We start from the raw sequence: 27,882 nt of genomic DNA on the forward strand, positions 1-27,882 counted from the left end.
GAGAAAGGACTTGTTGTCATTTTTTAAAGGGATTACTAAATGGCCCCGCCATTTTTAACAGACTGTGTTGTAATTCAGTAATCCGATTAAGACTATTTACTTTTAGTTTTTCTAAGGCCTCAGAAGGTAGAGTATGGTTACTCCTTTCTACTTCTTCAATGCGTTCTAGTAAATCATGTTCATAACTTACTAATTTCAGCAGTTGCTTCTTCCTCTATTTGTGAACAGAGTTTTCGAATCTGATTAAGGGATTGTCCCTTATCCAATTCTCTTGGTTTTCCATTTCGTAGAATTCTTATTGAATCCTCCAAGTCTTTTCTTTTGCCATGAACTCTATTCCCTTTTCAAGTCGTTTCCATGGTTTATGGTCCTCCAAAAATTCTAGACCAAGAATGAGCTGATCCATTTTTTTCCCTGGAATTCCCGAGATTTGAACTTCCAATTCTCCAATATTTATCACTCCTTGGTAAGTTCCTTTTTCCTGTTGTTCCAAATAGTAAATCGAGTTACAAGGGAACTGGTTTCGATGACTTGTAATTTCGAATACTATTTTCACTTCTTTCCATCCTTCTGAAGATCTAAGTTTTCCTATTATAGAAAACTCTTTTTCTTCTGGTGGAATTTATTGAATAGGAGATTTGTCCCATCTCTTGCTTGTCATTCTGTCTCCTTGGAAAGATAACCTTCGAGGTTCTATTTTAAGGTCTCTGTATAGAACCGGTCTGTCTTGAATTTGAATGTCTGTTTCCTGAATTAAAGGAAACTCGATTATTTCCGGGTATATTGCTTGAGCAACTTTCCCAAAGATCTCTGGAATTTCAATGAACTCATTTCTAATAAATAATTCAGAATGGTGAGTATTAGAAAGAGCATATGAAATTTGATACGTAATAGAATATGACCTATTACCTTCCTTCATTAGTCTTTTTTTCTTGAAGTTTTGATGCAGCGTCAAGGCTCGACTAAAATCTCTATCAGCTAAATTGTAGGCTATTCTTGGATAAATAACTCCCACAATTTTTCCTGCACACAAATTTCCCGAGATAGTTCCTAGAACCGCATCTTGTATATTCCCCATTCTTTTATCGCATGCTACGATATCTATGGGTGAATCTATTCTCTCTTTAAAAGTAGCTTTGATCATAATCTGGATTGCTCCAATATGAATCCAAGATATTGTCTTTGCTACTTCTGCTTTTAATTTCTGTAATTCCTCTCGAATTTCTTCAAAGGAAATTAACTGCATCTCAATTTGATTACTGGTTAATTTCATAGGGATCGCCATTTCCCTTCTAGATACCTTATAAGTCAAATTATGTCTTCTTTGTCTTAGCCCTAGGTTTCCTAAGACTCTTCAACTTGTTCTGCCGAAAATCCTTGGTACTTTTGTAATATTGGATTTTCTCTCATAATTCTTTGGACCATATTATGAGATATCGTGGTTTGACTAAAGAACCCAGCCAAACTTTCATGTGTTTCATGCCGAAACACTTCCTCTTTACTCTGATTCTGATTCTGATTCTGATTCATCCTCAGAAACTTCTCGACTAAACAATATCTCTTCTTCGTATATGCTTTCATCTGAGGGGATATCCTCAAATTGATATACTTGGACTAGATCTTGAAAGAAGACCGCATCATCCATATCTGGTGTTGCTTCAAAGAGTTTAACTCATTTTTTTTCGTTTTCTGGACAATTTGTAGATATATATCCTCTTGCTCCACATGTCCAGCAGTTGCAATCCTTGAAACTTTCACTTGCTCTTGTACGAGTTTTTCTGAAAGTTCTTCTTGATGGTGTTCTTCCCCTGCTTTGTGATGAGCTTGTTGTTGGGGATGTTCTTGTAGGTCCACTTCTTCTACCCGATCTATAGGATCTGGTCTTTTATTTGGACCAATTTCCAAGAACTTTTCATTCTTTTATTATAGGGATTATTTCTGAATTTTTTCCTTTTAAATCCCTGTGATTTCTTTCCAATGATCGTTGAAAGATCATTTTCTCTACAACACAAAGATGTACGCTTATCTACACCCCTTATTTTCTTGTAGTTCTTCTGTAATGCTGTCATATGACACCATTCTGCTAATTTTTCTTTCAAAAAGGAGGCACGTCTTGCCAATGTATCAAGATCACCTGGGACATATTCTTTGATCAACATTTCTCTCCAGGGACTTGGCATTTTTGCGAAAAATAGCTGAATAGCTATATTTTTCTCGACTTCCGAATTCCATCTGTATTTAATGAATAACATAATGTATTCAATTCATCAACTAAACAGATATCATGTAACTCGAGGCTATAAAGAGCTTGAGTATATCTTGTCTTTTTTTTCTGTATCTTGATTATTGAAATAATATACCCTTATGAATTGTGCTTTAAATAGGGTGGTCATTCTTTCTCCAATCTCGCTGAGGGATTCTCCTGCTAAGATTGATTCCTTAGTTTCTGGCATAGTCATCTCCCATGCGATCTTAACAGATCCCATTAGACTCATTTCTAGAAGTTTAATGAATCCTTCTTTATTGAGATCTAATTTCTCTGCTGCTATTCTCATAGCTGACGTCCAATCATCTATAAGATCTTCTCTGTTTTTGAAGTCTAAAACATCAAGTTTTAACATAACCCCGTAAGGATGTATTGGATCTAAAACAGTTTTTTCATAAGGAGTTTGATGGAGTGGGATTTTACTACTTTTTGATCTGGTTCCTGTTGGATGTGAATTTTCTCCAACCTGGAACTCACTATGCGATTCTTCTGTTTTAACCACATATCTTGGGGGATTCCCTATGGGTTGTTTACCCTCAGGAAAATTCATTTTTAGATCTACTACTTTGAGATTCGCAAAAGAATCCGCAAGATCTTGTAGATTCTCGAGATTTAATCTCTCTAAAGTAGTCATCAGATATTGTTTTTCTCTGATACTGCTTTTATAAGATTAATCATCATTTCATCATTGGTTAAAGGTTTTTGAACCATTTTGATTTTACCTTTCTGATGTAACAAAGGTTCGGTACCAAATGAGAGTGATAACCTTCCTCCTCTATTTCCTTTTCTAGAACCCGAAGTGTGTTCTAGATTTATGATTTTATTTTGAAGATCCTTTAGAGTTCCAAGAATTTCTTCTTGTTTCTTAAGGATTTCATCAATTTGCCGAGGTATTTCATACAGCTGATTGCTGTAATATTGTACCGTCTTTTGAATTTCTCTAAGATCTCCGAAGAGTTTAGAGGAATTTGGGGTAATCTCTAAAAATTGAAAGTTAGAAATCATTTTTCTTTATCTCTTCAAAATTAAGAGCATTAATCACAACCTGTGTAAGTAATCTATTGTGAATAGATTAACTTGTTTATAGGATTTCATGTGAATAAAATCCTTTTGATTCAAACCTTCGTTTGAAGTCATTTTTTGTAGAAATCTTCTCCTCAACAAAGAAAAGCATGAATTAACGAATAATATTACGTCTGAATAATTAACCTAAGGCTCTGATACCATTTTGCGGATAATTCTTTATGCTACAAATGAGCACAGAATCTCCAGATTCAAGCATAAAACCTTTAAATTTTAAGCATAAAACCTATAGATTTCAAGCATAGATTAGCATAAATCCAGTACAAGAATTAAACATTAAAATATTTAAGTTTGGTGGTCCTAGGGAGTTATAGTAAAGAATCTTTTGGCTAGAGAGTTATAATAAAGTTAAAAAGTGTATTGGGGATTTTAGTACAATTCACTCCTAATATATAATTCACTGAAATGGATTTTACGGCGAATAATAAAAAAATGTTTGAAAAAGTCAACAAGATGAAATATGAATAAACAAGTAATAAATTGCAGCACAAATGTATAGTGTAGAAAATAAATTTTATATGTAATTTTTTTTAAGATTAAAGGGAAAACTCTTTAGCTCATCTTTTCTCTGGTCTGGGGATGAAATACACGACCACAATGTCAACCAATCACACAACACTTTACAGTTAAATGTTTAGTAACTTTTACTATCGATTTACACTATGAGCTAATTACATCATGAACACTCTTTGTAAAAAATAAAAAAAGCAAAAAACCACTTCTATAACATTATTAGCCCTTATATTTTCAAAAATTTGACATAAAACCCCATATCAGAAGGGATAAATGTGTTTGAATTTGTATAACATAGGGGTTAAATGTGCTATATTTTTTTAAATATGAAGGATTCATATGTCTATTCATAATTCTTATGAGGTTTTATGTCTTTTAAACTTTTTACGGGAGAGATTAATGCAATTAGCCAATTAACATACTGAATATGTTGTATATATTTAGTATTTACTTATAATTGGAACTTGAGAGGGGATTGAAATTATTTTGAATCTCGTGATTTAATTTAGACGTGTCTGAAAAACGATTATTTATTTAAAAATTTTAATTCCTCTCATTTAGAGGTAAACGTTTAGCCAAAAATCAAATTACCAGAATGCATAACCTAAAACATTATATAATTCTAAAAAACTTACATGATAATATCTCAATTGAATCATGAACAAAGCTACCTCTCTTGCTACAGCGAGTGACTTGGCTATGCAAATAAGATAGCTCTGTTCTCTAATTAGGGTTTTTTTTATATGTATAAAAAAAATGTAGTCAAATAAAATAGTTATCTACTTAATTAAAATTTTCTTATGTTTTTTCTCTTGATAATACATTATATATATATATATGTATATATTCATAAAATTTTCCAATTATTTTCTTTTGGATTGTACCGTAAATCAACTGTTTTCTTGGATTTTAATTTATAGTATGATTAGCTTATTCAGATAATCATTTCGATTTTACTTTATTATTTAGCATTCATTCTAAACTATCATCAAACAAATTTAAAATATAATTAAAAAAATAAGTGAGGGAATTGAAAATTTATTATTTTACAATATTGGTGACTTTTTTATTATGTGCATATATAATAAAATAAAGAGCACCAAGATACTAATCATGGTTCGATCCAACTGAACTATGGATTAGGATCCTTTACTGTGGGGCATCCCACAGTAGGGGATGCTGTGGAGGAAACGACAGCCCACTTCCTTCTTCTTCTTCTTTTTTCCCTTTTTTTTTGTTTTGTTTTATTTGTTTTGTTTTTGTTTTTGTTTTTTTTTTTCATTTCAAGTTTTTGTATTTTTTTTATGTTTAATTCAAGTTACTCGACATGTTTTGTTTTCTTTTTTTAAAAAACAAATTTGGATTTTATTATTTTCTAATTTATCCAATTTTATTTTTTTTTTGCAAAAATGGTAGGGGCGACGAAAATTTTCGAAATCACGATCCTTTCTGAATCGCATCTCATTACCATCCCAAAAAAACCACAATTCAAAATTTTCTCGAACCGAGTTTTAGCAATTTTTCTCGTTTAGATTAATATCGAGAGAGAGATCGGAAATAAAATTTTATCCCGAGGGGATTCTCGATCCCTCCTGAAATAATATTATAATAATTTTAATAATATATTTAACTAAATATTATTATGTTTCAACACATATAACAATTAACCGTCGACTTAATTCACGTTATTTTTTATTATTGGAACGATCGTATAGTAGAATCGCGAAATGATATTTTATTTTTGTGTATTTTTAAAAAATTAAATTAATAATTTAATTAATTCATATTTATAATTATCTAATTAAATCAAATATTTAGAATAAAAGATGCAATTTTACTATCTATTTACTAAATTTATCCAATAATTTTTATCATAATATTTTATTAATAATTATATGATATATCGTATGATGTTCTTCTTTTAATAAAAAAACTTGAAGCATTATCATAAATATTTTAATATTATATGCTTTAAGTCGAATATTTATTTTATATTTAGATATAAATTTTTAAATAGCATTTTTTAAATAAATAATAACTTTTTGTGTTTTTTTGAACGAAATTTTGAAAAAAAAAAAATTCGAAATTTATTCTCCCTACTCGAGAGATCTCGAATATTCGTGGTTCGGAATATTCAAGTCTCGAAATATGTCGGGTTCGCGTTCCCGAATATTCAGCTCAGGTCCCAAAATTTCAGAATTTACTCTTATTTATTGTAAATTTTTAAAAAACTTGAATTGAAAAGGAAAAAAAAAAAAGAAATAAACGAGTCGAACATGTAGAAATTGGAGGCAAATTTTTTTTTTTTTAAAAAAATAAAATTGGATTAAAACATTGAAAAGGAAAATTGGATGAATTAAAAAATAAAAAATAAGCCAATTTTGTTTTTTTGTTTTTTAAAGAAAGAAGGAAAAAAATTGTTGAGTTAAAAAATTTAAAAAAAATTACAAAACTTGGAAAAAAAAAGAAGAGAAAACAAAGAAAAAAAAAGAAAAGGCATGTGGGCTGTGGAGGAAATGATTCACAACATCCCCTATTGTGGGATTCCCCACAGTAGGGGATCCTAATCCACTGAACTATATCCATGAAGACACGCCAGATATCGAACAAATCCAATTAAACCAAAAGAATTTTACAATCAAACAAGAAATTAAACAAAACTAAAATACTCTCTCTTTTCTAATGAGGTTTTTTTTTTTTTTTTTAAATTTTAATGAGCACGCTTTAGTATATCCACTTGCGGGCAGGCATCACTCATCTTCAGCTCCGCCTTTGATCGAACTTCCTTCGATGTTGTAAATAGTTCTCTACGAAATTATCACCATCACCAATCATTATATATATATGTATGTATGTATGTATACACACACCCCTCTCTAGATAGATTTTTAAAATCTATAAAAATAGCTAAATATCATCAAATCTTCTCAATTGAATATATATACCACCCCTCATAAATGTTTCCAACAAATCTAAATAAATCACACTCCGTATATATTTTCAATTACACCACCAATGTATTTTAAACTCAATTGTAACAAATCTAGACACAAACTCAGCATTATCTTACTATGTTATTATTATAGTAGAGACAATTTAATTAACTAAATTTTGATTAATTGGTGAAAATTGAGATAAAATTACGATTATATCCAAACTTAATTCACAACAAAACCAAAATTATTAGGCAAATTAGTCATTTTATATGACATTATGTTTTCTATTTTTGGCTTTTGAAAAAGCTTATTTTTACTTAAAAAGTGTTTTTTAAGCACTTATTTGGAAACATCTTTTTTAATTTTTTTTTAAAAAATATTTTTTTGGCCTGAGTTTTGATACCAAAACGGGGCCATAGCTTTTCAAATGCTTTTTTGAAAACTCAAATTTAAAATAGTCCTTTCAATATATTTATCCAAACACAAAATAATTTCAGCTTTTACTTTAAAAAGTGCTTTTAAAAGCCAACTTAAAAAAACACTTATTTTTTAAAAAATCTACTGAAAGCAAACGGACCCTTAGTTAAAATTTAATCAATCAAATTTAACAAACTATTATTTATCAATCAAAACAAATAATATATTAACTACCATTTATTTATTTTATCATATTAGATTATTTATCTCTATGTTATTATTCTATCTTTAATTTTAAATACATTATTTAATTGACAGCTTGTGTGTGTTTAAAATATAGTCCAAGCATATAATATTATCTATTTACTAACTTATGGGCTTAATACTCTTTAGATTGCGGCCGAGCCACATAGGCCCTATCACTAATGGGCTTAGGCATTCTATATAAGCATTCAAAAACCTAACTTCTGCTTCAAATTTCAAACCCTCGAAAACCTACTCCGGATCCCAATCCCAGTGTCTCTACAATTCCTGCTGTTTTTCTCCAGTGATTATGGCCAACGTAGCTGAACCCGCCGTTGCAAATAGAGAGGAGGAAGAAGAACCCCGTCCAGCGGCTGAAGATGAGGACACCGGAGCTGCGGTGGCCCCGATCGTCAGGCTTGAAGAAGTTAGCGTCGTTACCGGCGAGGAGAATGAAGAAGTTATTCTTAATTTGTGAGTGATCTATTCTCGGACTTGTGTTCTTGGCTAAATTGTGAAATCTTAGTTTCTGCCTTTTTAGTTGTCTGTTCCTTGGATGCAACTGGGAGTCGCTTGTTTTTTACGCGTTCGACGTGATGGGGGTGGATTTTCGGATCGATGCGGTGGTTTGGGGATGTGATTTGCTGGGGGATGAAGTTGTACTTTCTACATTTTTTGTTGGAGTTATTACAATTGTTTATTTGCTTAATTGATTGTTTGTGGGGTTCTTTTTAAACTTTTTTTTGTGACCGTGCCATGTATGTGATAATGTTGTGGTTTTGAAATTATCACCAAGTGTTGATTGTGTGTGATTGATAGGAAGGCAAAGCTGTATAGATTTGACAAGGAAGGGAACCAATGGAAGGAGAGGGGAGTTGGGACCGTGAAGCTACTGAAGGACAAGGTGACTGGAAAAGTTAGGCTTGTCATGAGGCAGAATAAGACCCTAAAAATTTGTGCCAATCATCTTGGTAAGTAAATGATGTTACTCCTATTTGTTAATTTACAGTTATCATTCTTTTTGCATCTATCTGCACGACTGTATCAGTGATCTTTGTTCAAGAATTGTGGAATCTGACAACAAGGTGGCTTCTCTGTCTAAATTGTTGGTTTTGATTGGTACCTACAGTGCTGCCCTCGTTTTCGGTTCAAGAGCATCATGGGAATGACAAGTCTTGTGTATGGCATGCTGCTGATTTCGCTGATGGAGAGCTTAAGGATGAGACATTCTGTATTCGGTTTCCGTCGATTGCCGGTGAGATGATATACTCTATCTCCTATGTGGTTTAGTTTAATTCCTTACTGATTAGAATACTAAATTATTTGCTTTAGTTTGAATTGTGTACCCCTCATTTGCCTGTCCAAGCGTCGAATGATATGTTGATTGAAGTGGTGAAGTCGCCTTCACTTTGATACAGCAGTTGGGTTTGTACGCGTGTCACGCCTGACATGCCTTTTAACTGGCATATAATTGTCATCTGAAATTACTTGGGTTCTCTAGGACTATTGTGATTTCCCCATTAATGACTGAAAATGGGTTTGGACTGATTAGTTTATGAAAATTGTTCTTTGGTTTCGTGTGGAAGATCATGAGTGAAACAGAAATGTTTGGTTCTATACAATTTTTGCCAAATGCAAGTACAACTCTTTATTGTGTAAATTTACTTCTGATTGCTTATCGAAAAATATTAATGTGGGACTGATATTTTAATTCTCTAATGTTGCATTGCATTCTGTATAAATTTTTTATGTCCTCTTAACTCTTTGTATTCATTTCAGATTGCCAAGCTTTCAAGGATAAAATTGAAGAGATCACTGAATTCCTGAAGCCGGGCGGTGGAGAGAGTGAAGAAGCCAATGCCACTGCTGATCTTCTTGAAAATTTGAGTGTTGAAGGAAAAGATAGTGAAGAGAAATCAAAGGCGAAAGAGGAGGCAAAAGATGGTGAAGAGAAACCAAAAAAGGCAAAAGAGGAGGCACCTTTACCTGAGGGTGGTAAAAAGGACAGCGATGAGTAGCAAGAAAATCTGTGATGAGAAATAAGCTCTCTGGTGGCAGACGTCTTGGTTTTTGTTGACGAGGGGTCGAAGCATGAGTTACTATTCAGTTGAGTCAGTCGAGAGGAAAACCTAGTGTCGGGTATTGTTTCTACAAAAGCACTTGGATGGTTTATGGTCTTGGTTTGTCTTCTGGTTCTTAGTTGTTGGTGTCAATTGGTGAGTGTCTGGTTCCGAGTTCGGGTCGCCTTTTATTTGTTGCTTTATACTGGGTTCATGTTCCTACTCTAAGACAGGATACAACCTATAATATACTTCTATTTGTTGGTCTTAAGAACTATTCTTTTGTTTACTTTCATGTATTCTAGTCCATGCTTTACATTTGTTCCTTGTTGAATGTCTTCATTATCTCAAAGGTAAAGATGAGACCTACTTGGTTTTGTGATTATCAAATTCTATGGTCCGAAGCCTAGGTCGCTTGTTTAATACTCTGGGAGATTTAATAATGGATTATTGTACCCATTGTGTATATGCCCTTTTGAACTCACCTTGTGGCCAACTGATTAGCATGTTTATTTGAAATGAGATCTTGGGTTCAAGCACTTGCATGTGAAAAGTTAAGAGGCATGTGCTATGATCCTCTCATGAGATTGACGTAGACACTCAGAGACAGATCAGCTGCCCAAGAAATTCATTTCATTTGGCCATTTGTATTTGCAAAATGCAATAAACCTTTCTAAATATCAAGCAAAAAGGAAGAAAAAAATTGTGCATTCATGCGGGATAATTTGGTAAAATATCCTTAGTATTTTAACTTGGTCACAATTATGTCCTTATTGTTTATTCGGGACCTCATGTGGTCATGTTTTGCATTATGTCTCAAATTCCATCCTCACCATGTTTGTAGTTGACGGAATTATCACGAATTTGCACGCGAGAAAATCCGTCCAAGTTAAAAGCTCAATTCTATTATCTACAATCCTAATTCCCAAATCGATCAATTTTTTTCTCCTTGAATTCTTTCCAGACCGATGATTTCTCTCCGTGTTCGAACTACGGTGACACCATGAACACACCGGTAAGTTGTTTTATGGACATGCTTCAATTCCCTGAAATTCAAGATTCAAATTTTTAGTAGTTTGACGGAAGTTTTCTAACTTGCAAAATTGATGGTAAAACACAGTTCTCAATCTCTCAGATTTATGCAATGAACTCACGCAACAAATGCAAGATTCATACCGAAAAAAGAGAAAGACGAACACAAACAGATTTATGTGATACACACCTATCTTGGGAATCGACATAAAAATAAATAATTTACTTACAGTGGTTGAATGAAGTCGTCGCAGCCCGCAACCGGAGGGAGGTCGAGAAACCGGGAAGAAGGGATTTGGGAATTATCGCTCAAATATATAAATTATGAATGCAGAATGAGCGTTTAATCGGGGTTTTATACTCACACGAGAAGCACATGCTTATTCCATTAATTATAAACGATAGAGTTGGCGAGAATGATTTATTTGTAACACATATTAAAAGAGATACGAAATCGACCCTTAAAATTCTCTAGAGACAGAATTGAGACACAATGGAAATAATAATGACATTTTAATGAATTATCCTTCTTGCCAAAGAAATCTTATTTTTTTGTCATATCGAAAGTGGACACGAATTATGCAAGCGTGTCATGTTTTTATGCAAATGGCAAAATTTCGGTTTATTGGTTTGAACACTGATACGTGATTGCTTACTCCCTACGACTTTGAATTTTTGGTCAACATTCACACCTAGAATGCAAGCCATTCAATACCACAAAGTCGGTTTATTTGAGTTCTATTTTATTATTGTGCTATTGTATGCAAGAGATTCTAATCATGTTTTTTTTTTTGGGCTCATAATATTTTAGAATTTAAAGAGTTGTCAAATAAAAATTGGAGATAAAAATATAAATGGGTTAATTGTCAACATCTCATCTATCTAAATTAGAAAATTGGATGACATCAAAAAGTCAAACACAAACTGGGTTTAGCTAATTTATCATTAAGGAATACTCTTCTCAGACGGCAATCAAAACCCATGAAGTCAACTGCTTTAATGGCGGTCATCAAGATTCAAAGAATTATAGATTAAGATTGTTTTTAGATTAAGAAGGTAAAGCATGAAAATTGATTTTTTTTTTTAAAAAAAATTAATACTATAGTTTTATATGTGTTGTTTTGTTTTTAAAACCATTTAAATAAGTTAAAATAAGTATTTTTTTTAAACGTCCAAGTTTAAAACTTTTCAAATAACACAAATTTAAAAACCTTTTCAAAGCAAAATGTTTTTTTTTTTTAAATCTAAACCGACTCTAAGGCCTAATCGTCTTTTTCTTGATTGAATTTTCAAGCAAACTTTTCTTCATTAATAAAAAAATCATATTTGTTTATGTGCAACAATTTTTTGCAGAAGACAGGGTAAAGCTAAATTTTTTTTTATTAGTTTCCAAAAATAATTTTTTACTGTGATTTTAAATTTTAAAAATATTTCATCCACAAAAAAAATTAAATTTATATATTCGTGACGTGACATCATTATCCCAAACATATTTACTTGAAATGACATTGACACTAGATAATCAGTAATCTCTTCCCAAAAATTAAAAACAAAAACAATATCAATCCTACCCCACATTTTCCTGAATGACATTGACACAAAATAATATCTTGCATGATTTTCAACATGGAATCTTTAGTTTCTAATTAATTCAAAAATTTGAGAAACAAAAAGAACGATTGATTAAAAAAATTTGGGAACGCAAACAAACAAACAAACAAATGGAAAGTTTTTCATTTCACAATGTGAAGATGATAAATATTGGAGCAACCATCATATACTTGTACAAGGAAATCCTAGAATACAAACCTACGAAAGTACAACAATTGAATTAAACGAATAGTCTTCAACTAATTGTAATGCACCTAATAATTGTAATATCTATGTACCATTAAATCAAACCTACAACACAAGAATGACCAATTTGCTCAAGCCCCATCTAAGAGGGACTTAAAATGGGTCCCCCTTGAGCAAATTATATGGCTGCCTATTCCTCAAAGCGGCAACACCATCTATCAAGTTATTTGAATTGCAAAATCTCTTCAATCTAAGATAGAAATGAGGTTCCAGCATGGTTGTGATGCAAAAGATTATGCGCGATCACGTCCCTCGCCTGCACCGCGTTAGCCGATCTTAAGCCATTCTCAGGGACCATTTCATCATCAAACAACTCAAATTTAAGCGTCGGATCCAAATCCTCGCCCATCAGTTCGCATATGTTATGCAATACGCAGCACGCCCCAAGAACGACAGGCAAATCTTGAAGTTTAACTTCGGTTCGCTTCTGCAAACAACCCCATCTCCCTTTCAATCTTGCAAATGAATCTTTGGCAACCCTTTGAATATCTCCTATCTTCTCATTAAAAGCATGTTGAGTCCAAGTCAAATGTTGATGCGTGTAAGGAACTAATGTCCAATCCATTAAAGGGTATCCGGAGCCTCCAACAATCCAAACACCATTATACAACCCGGCATTTGCCCTTTGGAAGAGCGTGGACTTCTCCAAAACCTGATCATCCGACATTGAACCGGGGTAGCCGATGCAGACATCGGTGAGGACGCCCCTCGGATTGACAACCCCTTGGACAGTGATCGAATACGAGGTCTTTTGATTTCTTTCGGTATGTCTCCTATTGAAATATGCTGCCACACTAATCTTTGGAGCAATGATTGGTATATGTGTTGTGTACATTGATCCAACGACGTTTGGAATTCCGGACATCGAGCTGAATTCATCCACAGTCCTCTTCATATTATCCTCATCCATCCACCTAAGATATTTGGGCATCAAAACACTGCTAATAGCCGAACAAACCTCAAGGACTAGCTTATGGCACGTAGAAATACCCAATCCAAACTTCTTAGAGACGAGCCTAAGCGGCTCTCCGGTGGCCAACCGCCATACACACACGGCTACGCGTTGCCTTACGGGGACTGCATCCCTCAACATGGTATTTTCCTTGGCTACGGCAGAGTTCAGCTCATTACAGATCAAGTCAAATGTACCCTTCCCCATTCTAAATGCTTTCTTGAATTCTTCCTCTGGAAAATCAGGACTGTTGCATTGATCCCACCAATCTTTGGACCTGGTCTTGACCCACAGCCGCCGCTGAGGGCCGGATGCCGGGGTTTTATCGCTGGTGGCCACGTTTTCATCGTTATAGACCGTCTCCTCCGCACTTGCACCCGCGATGGCTGTTGCCGCAACGCTGGCAGCAGTAAAAGCATTCGATTTCGCCTTTCTTTTACGAGTCCCCTCGTCTCGCTCAGCATCCTTGTGATATTCCTGCAACTTATAAAAATAATCCATCATAGCTCCCTTTTGCTGGCTGTGATTATTCTCGAACTGAATCATCTCCTCTTGATTCACCTTCTTCATCTCTTGAAGATCGCTCTTTTCTTGATCCTCGAGAAAAGCCAAGGAACTAATAATCTCCTTCAGCCCTTTAGTCTTGACCCGCTTCTCATCAATCCCACCACCATCGTTCGCATTCCCTTTCCTCCTCCTCTTACCCTGCTGCTGTTGCTGTTGCTGTTGTTGATGGTTCTTGTTTTCACTCATTTCAAAAAGGGTTCCTTCAAACAAAGTCGAAAACACCGAGATACAATGAGAGATAAGGTTCTTGTGCCAAAGCCGGAGAGTCGAGAGTTCAAATACACACACGCAGTTAAGGCGTTCGATAAAAATCGTGAATAAAAAGATGTGAACGCAGCAATGGATGTCAAAGTACAAAAAGTGGGTCGGGGGATTTGAAAATTTCTCGTCAGGCGTACAGACATAATATATGCATACAGGTGTCCGCTAGGTGTGAACCACTTTGAGATTGAGGAAGTTTCCCACACCAAACATGGGCAAGCCAGGCAATGCACGAAAGCAGCCAGCCTAACACGCGGTTTATGATACATACACACATATAGATTAATTTTGTGATACAAATCTTTTATTCAACCTACACATATTTATATTTTGTGTGTGTGAACATAACTGACCTTCATTTCAACGTGGGCATCACATTTTAATTAATGACTAATGGCAGGGTTCACGCAACTCTTGTAAATTTGGATTTTTGTTCATAATTATTTTTTATATGAAACGACTAACAATTATATTGATGATTTATTATATATACTAGCTACAGTAGCATACGCTATGCGTATGTAACTAATAAAATGTTATAGTATCAATTGTAGAAAAAAAATTAGATAGATGATAAGAAATCAAAGAAATTCACTATAATGAAGCATAAAAATTTGACTGAGATATGAAAGAGAAAAAAAAAAACAATAGCAACACACCCTTGCATTGGAAAAGAAACTTCCTATTTTTGCTTGATATTTTGGCTCTCAGAATTGGACAATTGAATTATTTTCTACTTAGTGGAAAAAAGCTGTTATGGAGACATGGGAAGGTGAGAGAGAAAATGAAATAGGAAGATGGAGGTAAAACGTGATAAAATAGTTAAAGTGAGGGTAAAATGGGAAAAAAAACATGGTGTCATCTTGTCATACCAAATATGGTTATTATATACCCATCAAGTATTATAATATAGTATAGATAAATGATTAAATTTTTTATGATATTAAATAATAATAATAAAAAAAGATTAATTTTCTAAATTGATATGTTATTTTTGTAGAATTCGATTCAGCATCACAAATTGGGACAATATCTAATTTAATTAACATGACGCTAAATATATGACTCCCAACCAATTAAAATTTCTAAGTCTTTGAATGGGAAATCATTTCATGCTTTTGGTTTTGGAGCAGCTATGCAGATTTTAGGCAAATTGAATTGAATAAAGTTTCCTTCTTGTGCAAAAATAAGTAATAAATAAATAAAAATACGACTTGATTTTTTTTTTAAAAAAGTGGGGGTCTTTAAGTTTTTCTTGCATTTTTTTTTTCAAGGATTTAGATTATAATTATGATTGAAGGTTTGATAAAAATCAAGATTTTTGTATTCAATTAAAAGCTAGCTAGCATATATTGTACTTAATAAAGAAAAAATATATAAATATTCTAATTATAAAGCACTACAAAATAATTATCTTATAATAACAGTTCTTTCCGAGCCTTCATATTTTGAAACTTTTGTATAATAACTTAATTATCAACTGTCAGAATGTTTTATTATGTAGCTATATAAACAAACAACGAAACTATCAGTCATCCAAATATTAGCAGCATGTTTTTCACAACAATTGTAATTTAAAATCAATATAGTTATATATTGTCTTTATCGATTGCGCTGTTAATTAACATAAATTGTATTTTATTTGTTTAGCTGATGGTTTGACCCCTCCATCTAATACTATTGTTTTATTTCATTTTTATACATAGAAAAAAAATACGAGGAGATTCAATTTGATTTGACAAACTTTTACTTTGATTTTTGAATAACTGGAACTTTGACACCAATACTATTGCGCATCGAATTTCATTTGGTCTCAATATATATATAACAACACCGACATTAAAATATCGAATAGTTTTTTCTTTTTAAATAACCATACGGTGCATATAAAAATGGCCAATTAGACCACGGTTTCGACCGACTTCATTCACCAATAGAAATATCCAATATTATTCCATAGAAATTTCTTTAAAGCGTGTCAAACATGCAATTTTACCTTACATCGCGCAATACAAAGTATTGACCAAGTAAAAGCGAAATCGTGTGTGACTTGGTTGAGTTGATTTCAACGCTATTCAAATTTTTATTTTTATTTTAAAAAAATACTATTATAATTATGATGCTGCACGAAATCTTGCTACTTTGATCAAGAGGATCTTTCACGTGCTCAGTCAATTGGAGTAAACGTACAACAATTTTAGGAAATCAATTGCTCATCGCGTATCCACTTTAGTAAAATTAGGATTGTCACATGCGTCATGAAATGAGGTTAGAGGCGCTAGAGACTCGGGGAATGCCCAGCGAAAGCCCTCCGACGCTTAATTCAGCGATCCACTCAAAATATACACTCACAAAAACTAGAGAGCTTTTGGAGCATAAATTGAGAATGAGAGTGCACCTTGAAAAATGAGGAGTCTTCTATGGACTCTTCTCGTGGGTCTAAGCACATGGACTTAATGAACTTGATATTATCCAACTTACATCTTAATTACACTCAATTAGTATCTATCACTATCAAATTATTTTGATAACGTGAGGTCGTGAGCCAATATCTTTCGATGAACAATGAATACTGCATCCCGAGTTAACACACTAATTGTTTGTGTGTTAATTGAGTCTCACGTCGGTTGGGTAAAGCTTCTGGAAGTTAAATATATAGGTTTGGACATCCCTCCCTTTTTGATCTAGTTTTTGGAGTAGAGTTAGGAACCTAAAAACCACGCTAGTAAGATAAATCGTACAGAGCATGAGGCTCGCTCGAAAAAATATTCGTAAAAAAATTGAACTCATGATCGTTGCTCAAACGCTGAACACCCTTCGGAAACAAATATAATATTATTTTTGAGAGTATGACTGATTGATCAATCGATACTATATTTCAAATTTTAAAGTTTAGTCTCATAATGTTGTTAAATTTTTTTTTCTTCAAAACCACGACAATTTATCTCTTTTTCATATGTATAATTACTCTTCTTTTAAATAATTAAATCAAACACCATGATTCGATCGTACAACTGATGTAAGAATTAGCGTGGATCAATAAAATATTATTATAAAAATATGATGCATACATTATATGTACTGTCATGATATCATGCTATATATATATAACTTGCATAAACTTTTGATATAATTTAATTACCATAAATTGTATATTGAAAAAATTATCGAACGCTTGCCGCTTTAACAAAAACTATAGCTGATAATGGTGGAAATTTTCTCTCTCCTAGGTTTGCTCTGTTAACCTTAGTGAGAGCTCTGCCCTACGATTTTTTGTAGGTTCCTCACTCGTTCGGATGTGAGTGGGTGTGACTAAATAGTATGTGATCATGGATTTGGAGGATATTTCCAGGCTTGTGAAGGAGATCAAGATAACAAATGCTAGAGATAAAAAAATCACTATTAAAGCTGAAGATCTTAAATATGGGGAGGAAAGAGTTTCCAAATGTATTTTTATTTGTATCATATCAACAAAAATTGTAAATCGGGAGACTTTTCGCACACAAATTCCAAGGATTCTTCAATTAAAAAGGAAAGTAAATATTGAGTTTGTCGGTGAAAACACTTTCCTCATGGAGTTTTTTTCAATGGAAGATCGAAGAAGGGTTATGGTTGACGGGCCTTGGAGCTTCTTCCAGAACCTTATGGTGTTTGAAGAGCCTAAGAGGATGGATGAACCTCGATCTCTTCCATTCAATAAGGTATCTTTTTGGGTTCAATGTCATTATGTCCCTCTAGCCTTATCGAGTAAGAACATATTGGAAAAAATTGGGTCTCTACTCAGGCTAGTAGAGGAAGTTGATCAAAGTGACTCGGGCACTTATCTTTGTAGTAATATACGAATTCGAGTACGTATTGACATTCAGAAACCTCTGAAGAAGTTTGTTCGTTTTGGGGGTGGAGGATGAAGAAGATGTTATAATAATCCTTACCTATGAGAGGTTGCCGGACTTCTGTTATCGATGTGGAAAATTGGTCATTCATTTCGGACTTGTGGTGAGGCAGCGGCGGAGGATAAGGACTTCGAGTTTGGGGCTTGGATGAGGGCTCAAATGTATGGGATTAAGGGAAGGAGTAGATTTTCTCCTGTGAAGAATAGTAGCACCAGTGATCATAATTTGGTAGTGGTGGTATCGGAGTCACGGAGGGGTAATGATCTGGAAGGGGTTACTCAAAAGAATGATAATGCTGGGGAGGATAATGGTGGGAAGGGAGATCTGTTGCATGACAGCGTAGTTAAAAAATTGCAGGATGACTACAATGATATTGGAGATACCAATATGAATATTGGGGAAATGGGGGCATTCACTGAGCATCAAGCAGATCTTAGCAAGCCGGATTTACCTATTGCCAAGAGTAAACATAATCCAATTAAATGGAAGAGTCTAGCTCGAGAGAAGTCTGGTAACAAGGCCATAAACTCACCTAAGGAAATATGGATAACTGGGAGCAAAAGGGGTGCCATTGAAACAGAGGGAGTTGAAACTGATGGTTATCTCCGAGGGGGAAAAAGGCAGGTGGTGGAGACGGAGTTGATTGGCTCTACAGAAAATCTAACGGCGGTGGTTGCTCAGCAACCCTGCCGAACATTATGAGTTGTATCGTATGGAATGTCCGGGGGCTTGGGAACCAATGGGTATTCCGTGAATTGAATCGACTTATTGCCGAAAAGAGACCCTCTCTCTTGTTTCTTTGTGAGACGCGCAAGAGAGATCTTAATGACAGTTTCTGGGCGCATAATCTTGGTTTTGAAGGGTGTTTCTCTGTTGAAAGTAGGGGCTATAGTGGAGGTTTGTGCTTACTATGGAAAGATCCAATGAAGGTTTCAATAAAATCTTATTCGCAAGGGCATATTGATTGCGTTATATCTCAGAAGAGACTGGTGTGGCGATTTACGGGGTTTTATGGTAATCCTAACACAAGTCTTCGCCATTTGTATTGGTCCCTCCTTCGACGTCTTTCAAATATGGGAGAATTTTCAGAGCTTCCTTGGTTAATAGGGGGGACTTTAATGAGATTTGTTACGATAGCGAAAAGATTGAAGGAAATAGAAGACCGGTTGGGCAACTTGAGGGGTTTTGTAACGCTCTCGATGACTATAAATTACAGAGTATTCACAGTTTGGGAGACATGTTCACATGGGTGAATCAATGTCAAAGAGAAGATCTAATCTTCGAGAGGTTGGATAAATTTGTTAGTAACTTTGGGTGGCGACTGTTGTTCCCTTCGATAGGTGTGTATCTTTGGATTTCTATCACTCGGATCATAGGCCATTTTTCTTGACCTTTGGACTGTCCTCTGTAGCTTCCTCAAATGGAGCCAGCCCCATTTCGAGGAGATTCCGGTTTGAAGCTGCTTGGGTTCGAGAGAAATATTGTGAAGCTGTAATTGTGGAAGGGTGGGTTAGAAATTGTGGTCTAGGATGTAGGCTGCCAGGAAGAATTCAAAACTGTGGGATGTATCTTCAACAATGGGCACGGACGAGATTTCGATCCCTTCCAAAAAAGCTAAAGACTAAACAGGCACAACTCGAATCTTTAAGAACTTTTGACAACTGGTATACTGAATATTCTCGCATCCAAGAACTTGAGGAAGAGGTGGAGATTCTAAGTAGTCAAGAGGAAATTTACTGGCGTCAACGAAGTCGAGTGGATTGGGTGGCAATGGGCGACAAAAATACCAAATTCTTCCACAGGAGAGCTACGATGCGATAGTCACTGAATCAGATTGATGGACTGGTCTTGACTAATGTTCATTTGGTTTCGGATCAGGGAGGTATGACATCCATTATTTTGGATTACTTTGATAATTTATTTCAGTCCTCTAATCCCTCTCATGAGTTTTTGCGCCCCGTGATAGAATGCATTAAGCCTTCTGTAACTAGCTCGATGAATGCAGTTTTATGTGCACCATTCTCAGTCTCCGATGTAAAAATTGCATTATTTGATATGAGTCCGGATAAATCTCCTGGTCCAGATGGTTTATCATCATTATTTTATCAGAAGTACTGGAATATAATTGGAGAGAAAGTCTCAAAAGCATTATTGGCGGTACTAAATGATGGAGCATCTTTGGAGGATTGGAACAGTACTATAATTACCCTTATCCCAAAGGTTCCAAATCCGATACTGGTGAAGGAATTTAGACCTATTAGCCTGTGTAACGTGTGTTACAAAATAGTTTCAAGAGCTATGACTAACAGATTAAGGCCTTTGATGTCGCAGATTATTGTTGAAACTCAGAGTGCTTTTGTTTCGGGTAGATTGATCACTGACAATATTATACTTGGCTTTGAGACAATCCATTGGATGCGGACTAGGAAAAAAGGCAAGAAGGGTTATGGGGCTCTTAAATTAGATATGAGCAAGGCCTACGACCGAGTGGAGTGGTCGTTCTTAGAGGCTGTTATGTCTAAAATGGGATTTTGCGAGTTGTGGATTGAAAAAATAATGAAATATGTTAAGAGTGTGCAATATTCTTTCTCCCTCAATTCTTAGTTGGTGGGTAATCTGAAACCAAGAAGGGGAATCCGACAAGGAGACCCTTTATCTCCTTATCTGTTTACATTGTGTGCTGAAGGTTTATCGTCGATGTTGTCTAATTATGCAAATCGGGTCGATTACATGTAGTAAAGATTGCTGCCAGAAGCCCAATCCTGACTCATCTATTTTTTGCAGACGATAGCCTTCTATTTTTTAGAGCAACAGTAGAGGACTGCTCAGCAATTGTGGGGTGTCTTAATGCCTATGCTAATGCTTTGGGGCTACTGGTCAATTATGAGAAATCAGCTCTTTCGTTCTCTCCAAATACAAACGAGTCCATGGTTGATTGTATCAAGGAATCCCTATCTATTTCGGTTGTTCATAGCCATGAGGTTTATCTGGGGCTTCCTACTTTCTCTATGAGAAGCAAGAGTGCTCAATTTGGGTATTTGGCTGAAATAATTATCTCTCATATTAAAGGCTGGGGTAGTAAATTTTTCTCGGTTGGGGGGAAGGAAATTTTGATCAAGTCAGTTCTGCAGGCTATTCCTACTTATGCCATGTCCTATGTTAGGTATCCATTCTCGTCATCGTCCAGCCCGTGCTTCTTTTCTTCTTGTCTTCTTTATTCAAAACCTACACAAAGCAGAATACCCAGAAAATCAGAGAAACAAAAGAAAAACCAGCAAGCCAGAAACATACACAATGTGATATGCCAGAAACTCCCCGGGATCAGACACACCGAGTTTGACCTCTCCAATATAACCAGCAAGCCAAGACAAAGGCACAAAAAGATTTCCCAACCCAATCAATCTCCCTCGAACACACAATGAGGGAACCCCAACACAAAGTTTAGGTGTAGGCAGAAGAACGAAGAAAAAAGGCTATCAAGATCTCTCACAATCTCTTATTTTCTCTCAGGTTCACTCAGAAGCAGAGAAGAGATAGTCCCAGCAGATCGGCCGCCTCACACGGAGGGATTCTTCATGCTATCACTCATACATCTCTCAAGTAATCGGCTATACCATATATATGAAAATAAGGGCTGCTCACAAAGTCAACAGCCGCCCAAAATCAGGGGGAAAGGAGGGCTACTCCATGTTTCACGCAGAAAGCTAAGTATGCACCAAGATTCTTTCCCAGCGGCTGCTGCAATCTCACGCCTCTCAGTACTAAGAAGATTAGGAAATGGGTTGGCAAATACAAGGGCTTTGTATGTTGGGCTAGGAAAAATAAATGAGTTGGGCCAAAGCCCAACAAATCTCCACCTTTTGGCCCAACGCCGGTTCACTGGTTACTAGAGTCACCTAAAGTATCATCATCGCCCCAACAACATAACACAAAGTTAGTAAAACAACCAATACGCAGCAAACACAAAGTAAGCTGCAACACAACACACAAACAGAACAAATCTGTCAGCAGTATCAAAATTTAGAATTTTCAAACAACGTCTAAACATTTCAGCAGGTGAATGCTCCACCTTGTTTGAAGTAGTAACAGGTTTGAGAATAGGGGAATTTGAAAATTTAACTCTACTAAGAACACAATGTTCAGATTCGGTATGACAAACATACAAGTTTTTCATTTTCACAGCGTTTAAAATTACTATTGACCCTTTCATAATTTTCATGACCCCATTACCCCATCTACCTTGTAAACCAACATCTTTCAAAGCAGCACATGAAATCAAATCGTGACACAAGTCAGGAACATGTCTTACATTCTTCAAAGTTAACACATAACCAGAATCAAACTTCAATAAGACATCACCAACACCAGCAACTTGACACAATCTTTTATTTGCCACAGAAACATAGCCATGCTTCACTTCTTCATAATTAGAAAACATATTTTTAAATGGGGACATATGAAAAGTGCTTGCAGAATCAATAAGCCATTCATTTTCACATAAAGAACTTGAATGCACATAATTCACTATAGACACATCATATATCTCAGTCACCATAAAAACATCACCCATGTTTTCACTACAAAAAGCCATATTAGCATGCTCATCATATTCTTTTTGACAATCTTTGTTTTGGTTTTGGTTTTGGTTTTGCTTAGGCCTAAAACAATCTTTCATGTAATGACCAATTTCACCATAGTTATAACATTTTCTATTCTTGGGTCTCGACTGGAATCTGTTTTTAGACTTTCCTCTGACAAACATAGCTTCTCCAGAATTATTTTCACCCTTATTAGACTTTAAATCTATTTATTTGCTTTTCAAGCTATTCACAACAGTATCTAAAGTTATCTGATCTCTACCATATTTAATAGCAGATTTAACATCACTGTAAGAATCAGGAATAACATTTAAAAGAACAATAGAGGTATATTCATCAATATGTTTATCTCCGGTTTGCTTAATATCTTGAACTAATTTGGTAAACACATCAATATTCTCGTCAATGTCTTTTTCTAAATCAAGTTTGAACCGAAAAAATTTCTCAAGCAAAAACAATTTACTGGGCAACGAATTTTCAGTATAAAGTTCTAATTTTTCCCAAAGTTCCTTAGCAGATTTCAGTTTACCAACTTTCCTTAACACCGAGTCAGACAAGTTCAAGATAATAGACGAATAAGCAAACCCATCTATTTCAGCTTTTTTCTCGGTCTTTTCATCAGTAGAATATGACAAATTTATTGCTTTGAAAACTTTTTGTTGAATCAAAATTCCTTTCATTTTCTGCTGCCAAATTGAAAAATCCGTTTTTTCATTAAACTGTTGGAGATTATAACCAGTCAAAGCCATTTTTTTCACACAAAAAAACACAAAAGCAAAACCAACAAGTTTTCACACAGAAAACACTAAACACACAAAACAGATTTTCACACAGAGATCTGTAAAATCGCACAAAGCACAAATCAGAACACAATGAAATTGAAACACAACAGTAATCAATCACTAAAATAAATCCTAGGATCTACCAGCAATTAATCCCAGCACCTAAACCGCGGCCAGCGGCTACTACTAATGCGATAAAAAGAGGTTCAAGGTCAAGCCAATATACCAGCGCGAAACTCCCTTACTTAGAGTTTCGATTCCATGAATTAGTAAGGCCAGCAAGCTCACGACGGTGACGGAAAGTGGGCTGTCCAGCAACGTGGCTTCTGTTCAGCGATGGCGGCGGCTGTCCAAGTGGTGGCGGAGTGGTGAACGGGAGACGACGGCGAACCAGTGGCAAACAATGGCTTGGATACCACTGTTAGGTATCCATTCTCGTCATCGTCCAGCCCGTGCTTCTTTTCTTCTTGTCTTATTTATTCAAAACTTGCACAAAGCAGAATAACCAGAAAAGCAGAGAAACAAAAGAAAATCAGCAAGCCAGAAACATACACAACGTGATATGCCAAAAACTCCCAGGGCTCAGACACACCGAGTTTGACCTCTCCAATATAACCAGCAAGCCAATGCAAAGGCACAAAAGGATTTCCCAACCCAATCAATCTCCCTCGAACACACAATGAGGGAACCCCAACACAAAGTTTAGGTGTAGGTAGAAGAACGAAGAAAAAAGGCTATCAAGATCTCTCACAATCTTTTATTTTCTCTCAGGTTCACTCAGAAGCAGAGAAGAGATAGTCCCAGCAGATCGGCCGCCTCACACAAGGGATTTTTCACGCTCTCACTCACACATCTCTCAAGTAATCGGCTATACCATATATATGAAAATAAGGGCTGCTCACAAAGTCAACAGCCGCCCAAAATCAGGGGGAAAGGAGGGCTGCTCCATGTTTCATGCAGAAAGCTAAGTACACACCAAGATTCTTTTCCAGCGGCTGCTGCAATCTCACGCCTCTTAGTACTAAGCAGATTAGGAAATGGGTTGGCAAATACAAGGGATTTGTATGTTGGGCTAGGAAAAATAAATGAGTTGGGCCAAAGCCCAACATCCTATTTTCGAATTCCTAAGGCGACATGTTTAGCTATTGAAAAAGAATGCGCTGATTTTTGGTGGGGGATTGAGAGTGGAAAGAAGAGAATGCACTGGAAAACATGGGATTTTCTATGTGAACCAAAATGTAATGGTGGGCTTGGATTCAAAAAGTTAGAGATTTTTAATAAGGCTTTGCTGGCTAAGCAACTTTGGCGTTTAATTCAGAATCCATCTTCATTAGTGGCAAGGGTTCTTAAAGCCCGCTATTTCAAGCATGTGGATGTTATGGTATCTCATTTGGGAAGTAATCCTTCATTTATTTGGTTGTCTCTTCTATGGAGTAGAAGTCTGTTGGAGCAAGGGCTTTGTTGGCGAATTGGAGATGGAAAGGCTATTAATATTTTTCGAGAGCAATGGATTCCTTCCAGACCGTGTAATCTCAAGCCTTGTGAAATTCAAATGCCAAAAGATACCGAGGTAAGCTTTCTAATTATTAATGCAAAGTGGAATGAACATATGATCAGAAATGTGAGTTTACCTTATGTGGTGCATGATATAATTTCAATTCCTCTTTTGGGTGGTGTCTTTGGGAACACGAGATACTGGAAGTATGGGGCTAAAGTAAAATATTCTGTGAAGAGTGGATATCATATTGCGATGGGCCTAGAAGAATCTCCGGAGAACCAATCGGCCAGATTGGTAACAGAAAAATGGTGGCGATTTTTATGGTCTTTGTCTATTCCCCCGAAGATACGTATGTTCTGGTGGAGAGTGTATCATAATATCATTCATACTGGTATGAATCTTGCTTCTCATCATGTTCCAACTTCAGAGGGTTGTCCACTCTGCCATTATTCCAGGGATTCGACGTGTCATGCTGTAAGGCCCGAAAATATTAAGTTCTTAATTACGAGATTTAAGATTTAAATTCCGAATAAAAGAAAAAAGATGAATTTAAGAATTTATGGAAATTAGAGATTTCAATTTCGGGTCAGAAATATTTAAGTAAGGATTTTTTGGATTTTAAGATTTTAATATCCAAAATTCTTAAATTAAAAGATTAAAAATATTTGCAATTGATATTTATGGAATTGAAGATGTGAATTCCAAGATTATAAATATCAAGGATTGAATTTGAGGATGAAATCCGAGCAAGGGCCAATTTGCAAATATTGAATAGTTCAAGGACTAAAATGCGATAAGGTCCGAAATGATTTAATTTGAATCCAAGAATATTTAATTTGAGAATATTTAGAGTTTAGAATTAAATTCTATTATTCTTAAATTATTTAGGATTGAAATTGAATTAAATCGCTTGTCCGGGGACTGAATTGCAATTAGGCCAAAGTTCAGGGACTAAACTGCAAATAAGCTTATATATATCAATTTCCACTTGTTTTTTTCATCAGATTAACGTGAGGAAGCAGGGAGAAGATCAGAAAACCCTTCACGCCATTTTTGTTCCTTTTAAACTCCAATATCTTTTGATATGCCCGGTAGAATTTTCGATTAAGCATATATTTGCGATCACAGCTCCGAGTACTACGTTTTGACGTAAGTTTTATGAAGTTCTACCATGTTTGAATTTTAAGTTGTTGTTAGAATTAAGATTTGATTGTATAAACATGTTCTAGCATATACGACGATAGCATATCTAAGACGGATCGTGAAAAGATTGTCGTTTGAACATGTTTTCAATATTTGAAAGAATTTGCGAAATTCTGATTTTTATGAGTTGTTGGCTACGTGTATAATTGAAATTATTGGTGATGATATCATGTGTAAATGATGGCATTATTGATGTCCAAGCTTTCGAAAAGACCGAGTTCGATCCGTTACGCCACCGGTTCGAGATTTTGACTTGTTACAAAGTCTAAATGTGTAGAGTTGTTCTTCACATTTATGATTGATGAATTAAATATGAGATTATGTTGAGAATAAATATATAATGATAGTTGAAATCGAAAGATTTATCGGACTCGAATAGTTGCGACGTCGGTTTAAATTTCGATTGTATTAGCAAGAATTGAACTGTATAAGCTTTAAAGAACCATCGATTCAGATTGGAAATTGATGTTTAGAGATATTATAATCTATTTCAGATTTGAATTGAAGATTATCGAAGTTAAATCGACAAGTTCGAGTTCGAATGACTTGAAGTGTTTGAAGTTGAAGCAAAAACACCTTCAAGTAGCACCGATTGAAATAAGCAGAATTGTATGACGATTTGGCTAGCTTTAAGAGGATCAAAATTGGCAACAGATTCAAGATAATTGAATCGTGATGAAAGGTATGATTTGACATTATTCTCGCCAGGTAGAACAACTCGAGAACGTGGTGGTTTTTGAGTTTTCCTAAAATCACATACTTACTTGTTTAAGTGTGTTTATGTGATGTATTTCTTATTATTGCCCTGCATGATGTTTGAATGGTATGTTCAAGATGTGTTAGCTTATTTAATGCATTCAGATTACGTTGCATTCATCTTGAACCCTACCTTGAATAGCACAGAGGGCAGAATGTCTTAGAGTGCATATGACGTTTGGAGAACTGTAGTGAGTGGCATGAAATGTAGATTTACTTCCAGAGTCAAATGACTCATGGCACGGAATATAGATTTATATCCAGAGCTAGATGACTCACTATAGTTGCACCAAAGTCAGAAAAATTAAGATATTTAACACCACCTCGATTGGGAAAGTCGATGGTTAGTTAAAGATTTTATTCCCCGGGATCCCAAGAACTAAGCTTATTGGTATCAGATTTGATAGCCTATTCCTTGGCACATGCAATGCATTTATGCATTAATCTAGAGATTTCTATGGTTTAGAATATGCAATTATAAATGCTAGTATGTTGTCATTCAAGATATGAATGTTTTGATATGCTTTATATGCTATTGCTTGAGATTAATAGTTATGCTTCAAGAATTTAAGAATTGATGATGATTCTATGATTTACATGTTATTACATGTTTTACGATTTCAGATTATTATGGCATATAGATTTCATATGCTTTAATGATGTATATGCATGTCTTTCATACTGAGATTTATTCTCACCGGAGTTATCCGGTTGTTGCTTTGTTTGTATGTGTGCATTGCATCAGGTTGGGGCATGATCAAGCTAGAGTTGGCTTGGATAGCTTGAGAAGAGTCATAGCATGTGGTGACTCGGGTTTTAAGCAGATGACATGTATTTATGCCTTGGTAAACATGTTAGAAAGCAAGAACATTTGTATATGTTATTTTTGTCAAGTATTGATATATATTTGAGAGTTCATGTATTCTAGATCACTTGATATTAGTTTGAATGCATGTAAAATATGT

At 35.0% G+C, this 27,882-nt stretch overlaps 3 protein-coding genes and 1 long non-coding RNA gene across 4 annotated transcripts; 2 read left to right on the top strand and 2 right to left on the bottom strand.

The window, feature by feature from the left end:
• Window positions 1-7,684: 7,684 nt before the first annotated feature.
• LOC140884859 (ran-binding protein 1 homolog b-like) lies at window positions 7,685-9,838 on the top strand. Its single transcript, XM_073291744.1, has 4 exons — window positions 7,685-7,932; window positions 8,278-8,429; window positions 8,588-8,713; window positions 9,238-9,838. The coding sequence occupies exons 1-4, from the start codon at window positions 7,769-7,771 to the stop codon at window positions 9,474-9,476; spliced, it is 681 nt and encodes a 226-aa protein (XP_073147845.1). The 5' UTR covers window positions 7,685-7,768; the 3' UTR covers window positions 9,477-9,838.
• Window positions 9,839-10,209: 371 nt separating this feature from the next.
• Window positions 10,210-11,098, bottom strand: LOC140884869 (uncharacterized). The gene is made up of 2 exons (XR_012150751.1): window positions 10,781-11,098; window positions 10,210-10,564 (listed from the first exon to the last, which is right to left on the bottom strand). It is a non-coding gene; the product is annotated as an uncharacterized lncRNA (long non-coding RNA).
• A 1,164-nt stretch (window positions 11,099-12,262) lies between these two features.
• Window positions 12,263-14,335, bottom strand: LOC140886761 (protein ANTAGONIST OF LIKE HETEROCHROMATIN PROTEIN 1-like). The gene has a single exon (XM_073293569.1). The coding sequence runs from the start codon at window positions 14,110-14,112 to the stop codon at window positions 12,598-12,600; it is 1,515 nt and encodes a 504-aa protein (XP_073149670.1). The 5' UTR covers window positions 14,113-14,335; the 3' UTR covers window positions 12,263-12,597.
• Window positions 14,336-18,778: 4,443 nt separating this feature from the next.
• On the top strand, window positions 18,779-19,901 carry LOC140872976 (uncharacterized). The gene is made up of 2 exons (XM_073275921.1): window positions 18,779-19,329; window positions 19,421-19,901. The coding sequence occupies exons 1-2, from the start codon at window positions 18,779-18,781 to the stop codon at window positions 19,899-19,901; spliced, it is 1,032 nt and encodes a 343-aa protein (XP_073132022.1).
• The last annotated feature ends 7,981 nt before the right edge of the window (window positions 19,902-27,882 follow it).

The sequence above is a fragment of the Henckelia pumila genome, chromosome 1, assembly GCF_033568475.1.
Source record: "Henckelia pumila isolate YLH828 chromosome 1, ASM3356847v2, whole genome shotgun sequence".
Taxonomy (NCBI): Eukaryota; Viridiplantae; Streptophyta; class Magnoliopsida; order Lamiales; family Gesneriaceae; genus Henckelia; species Henckelia pumila.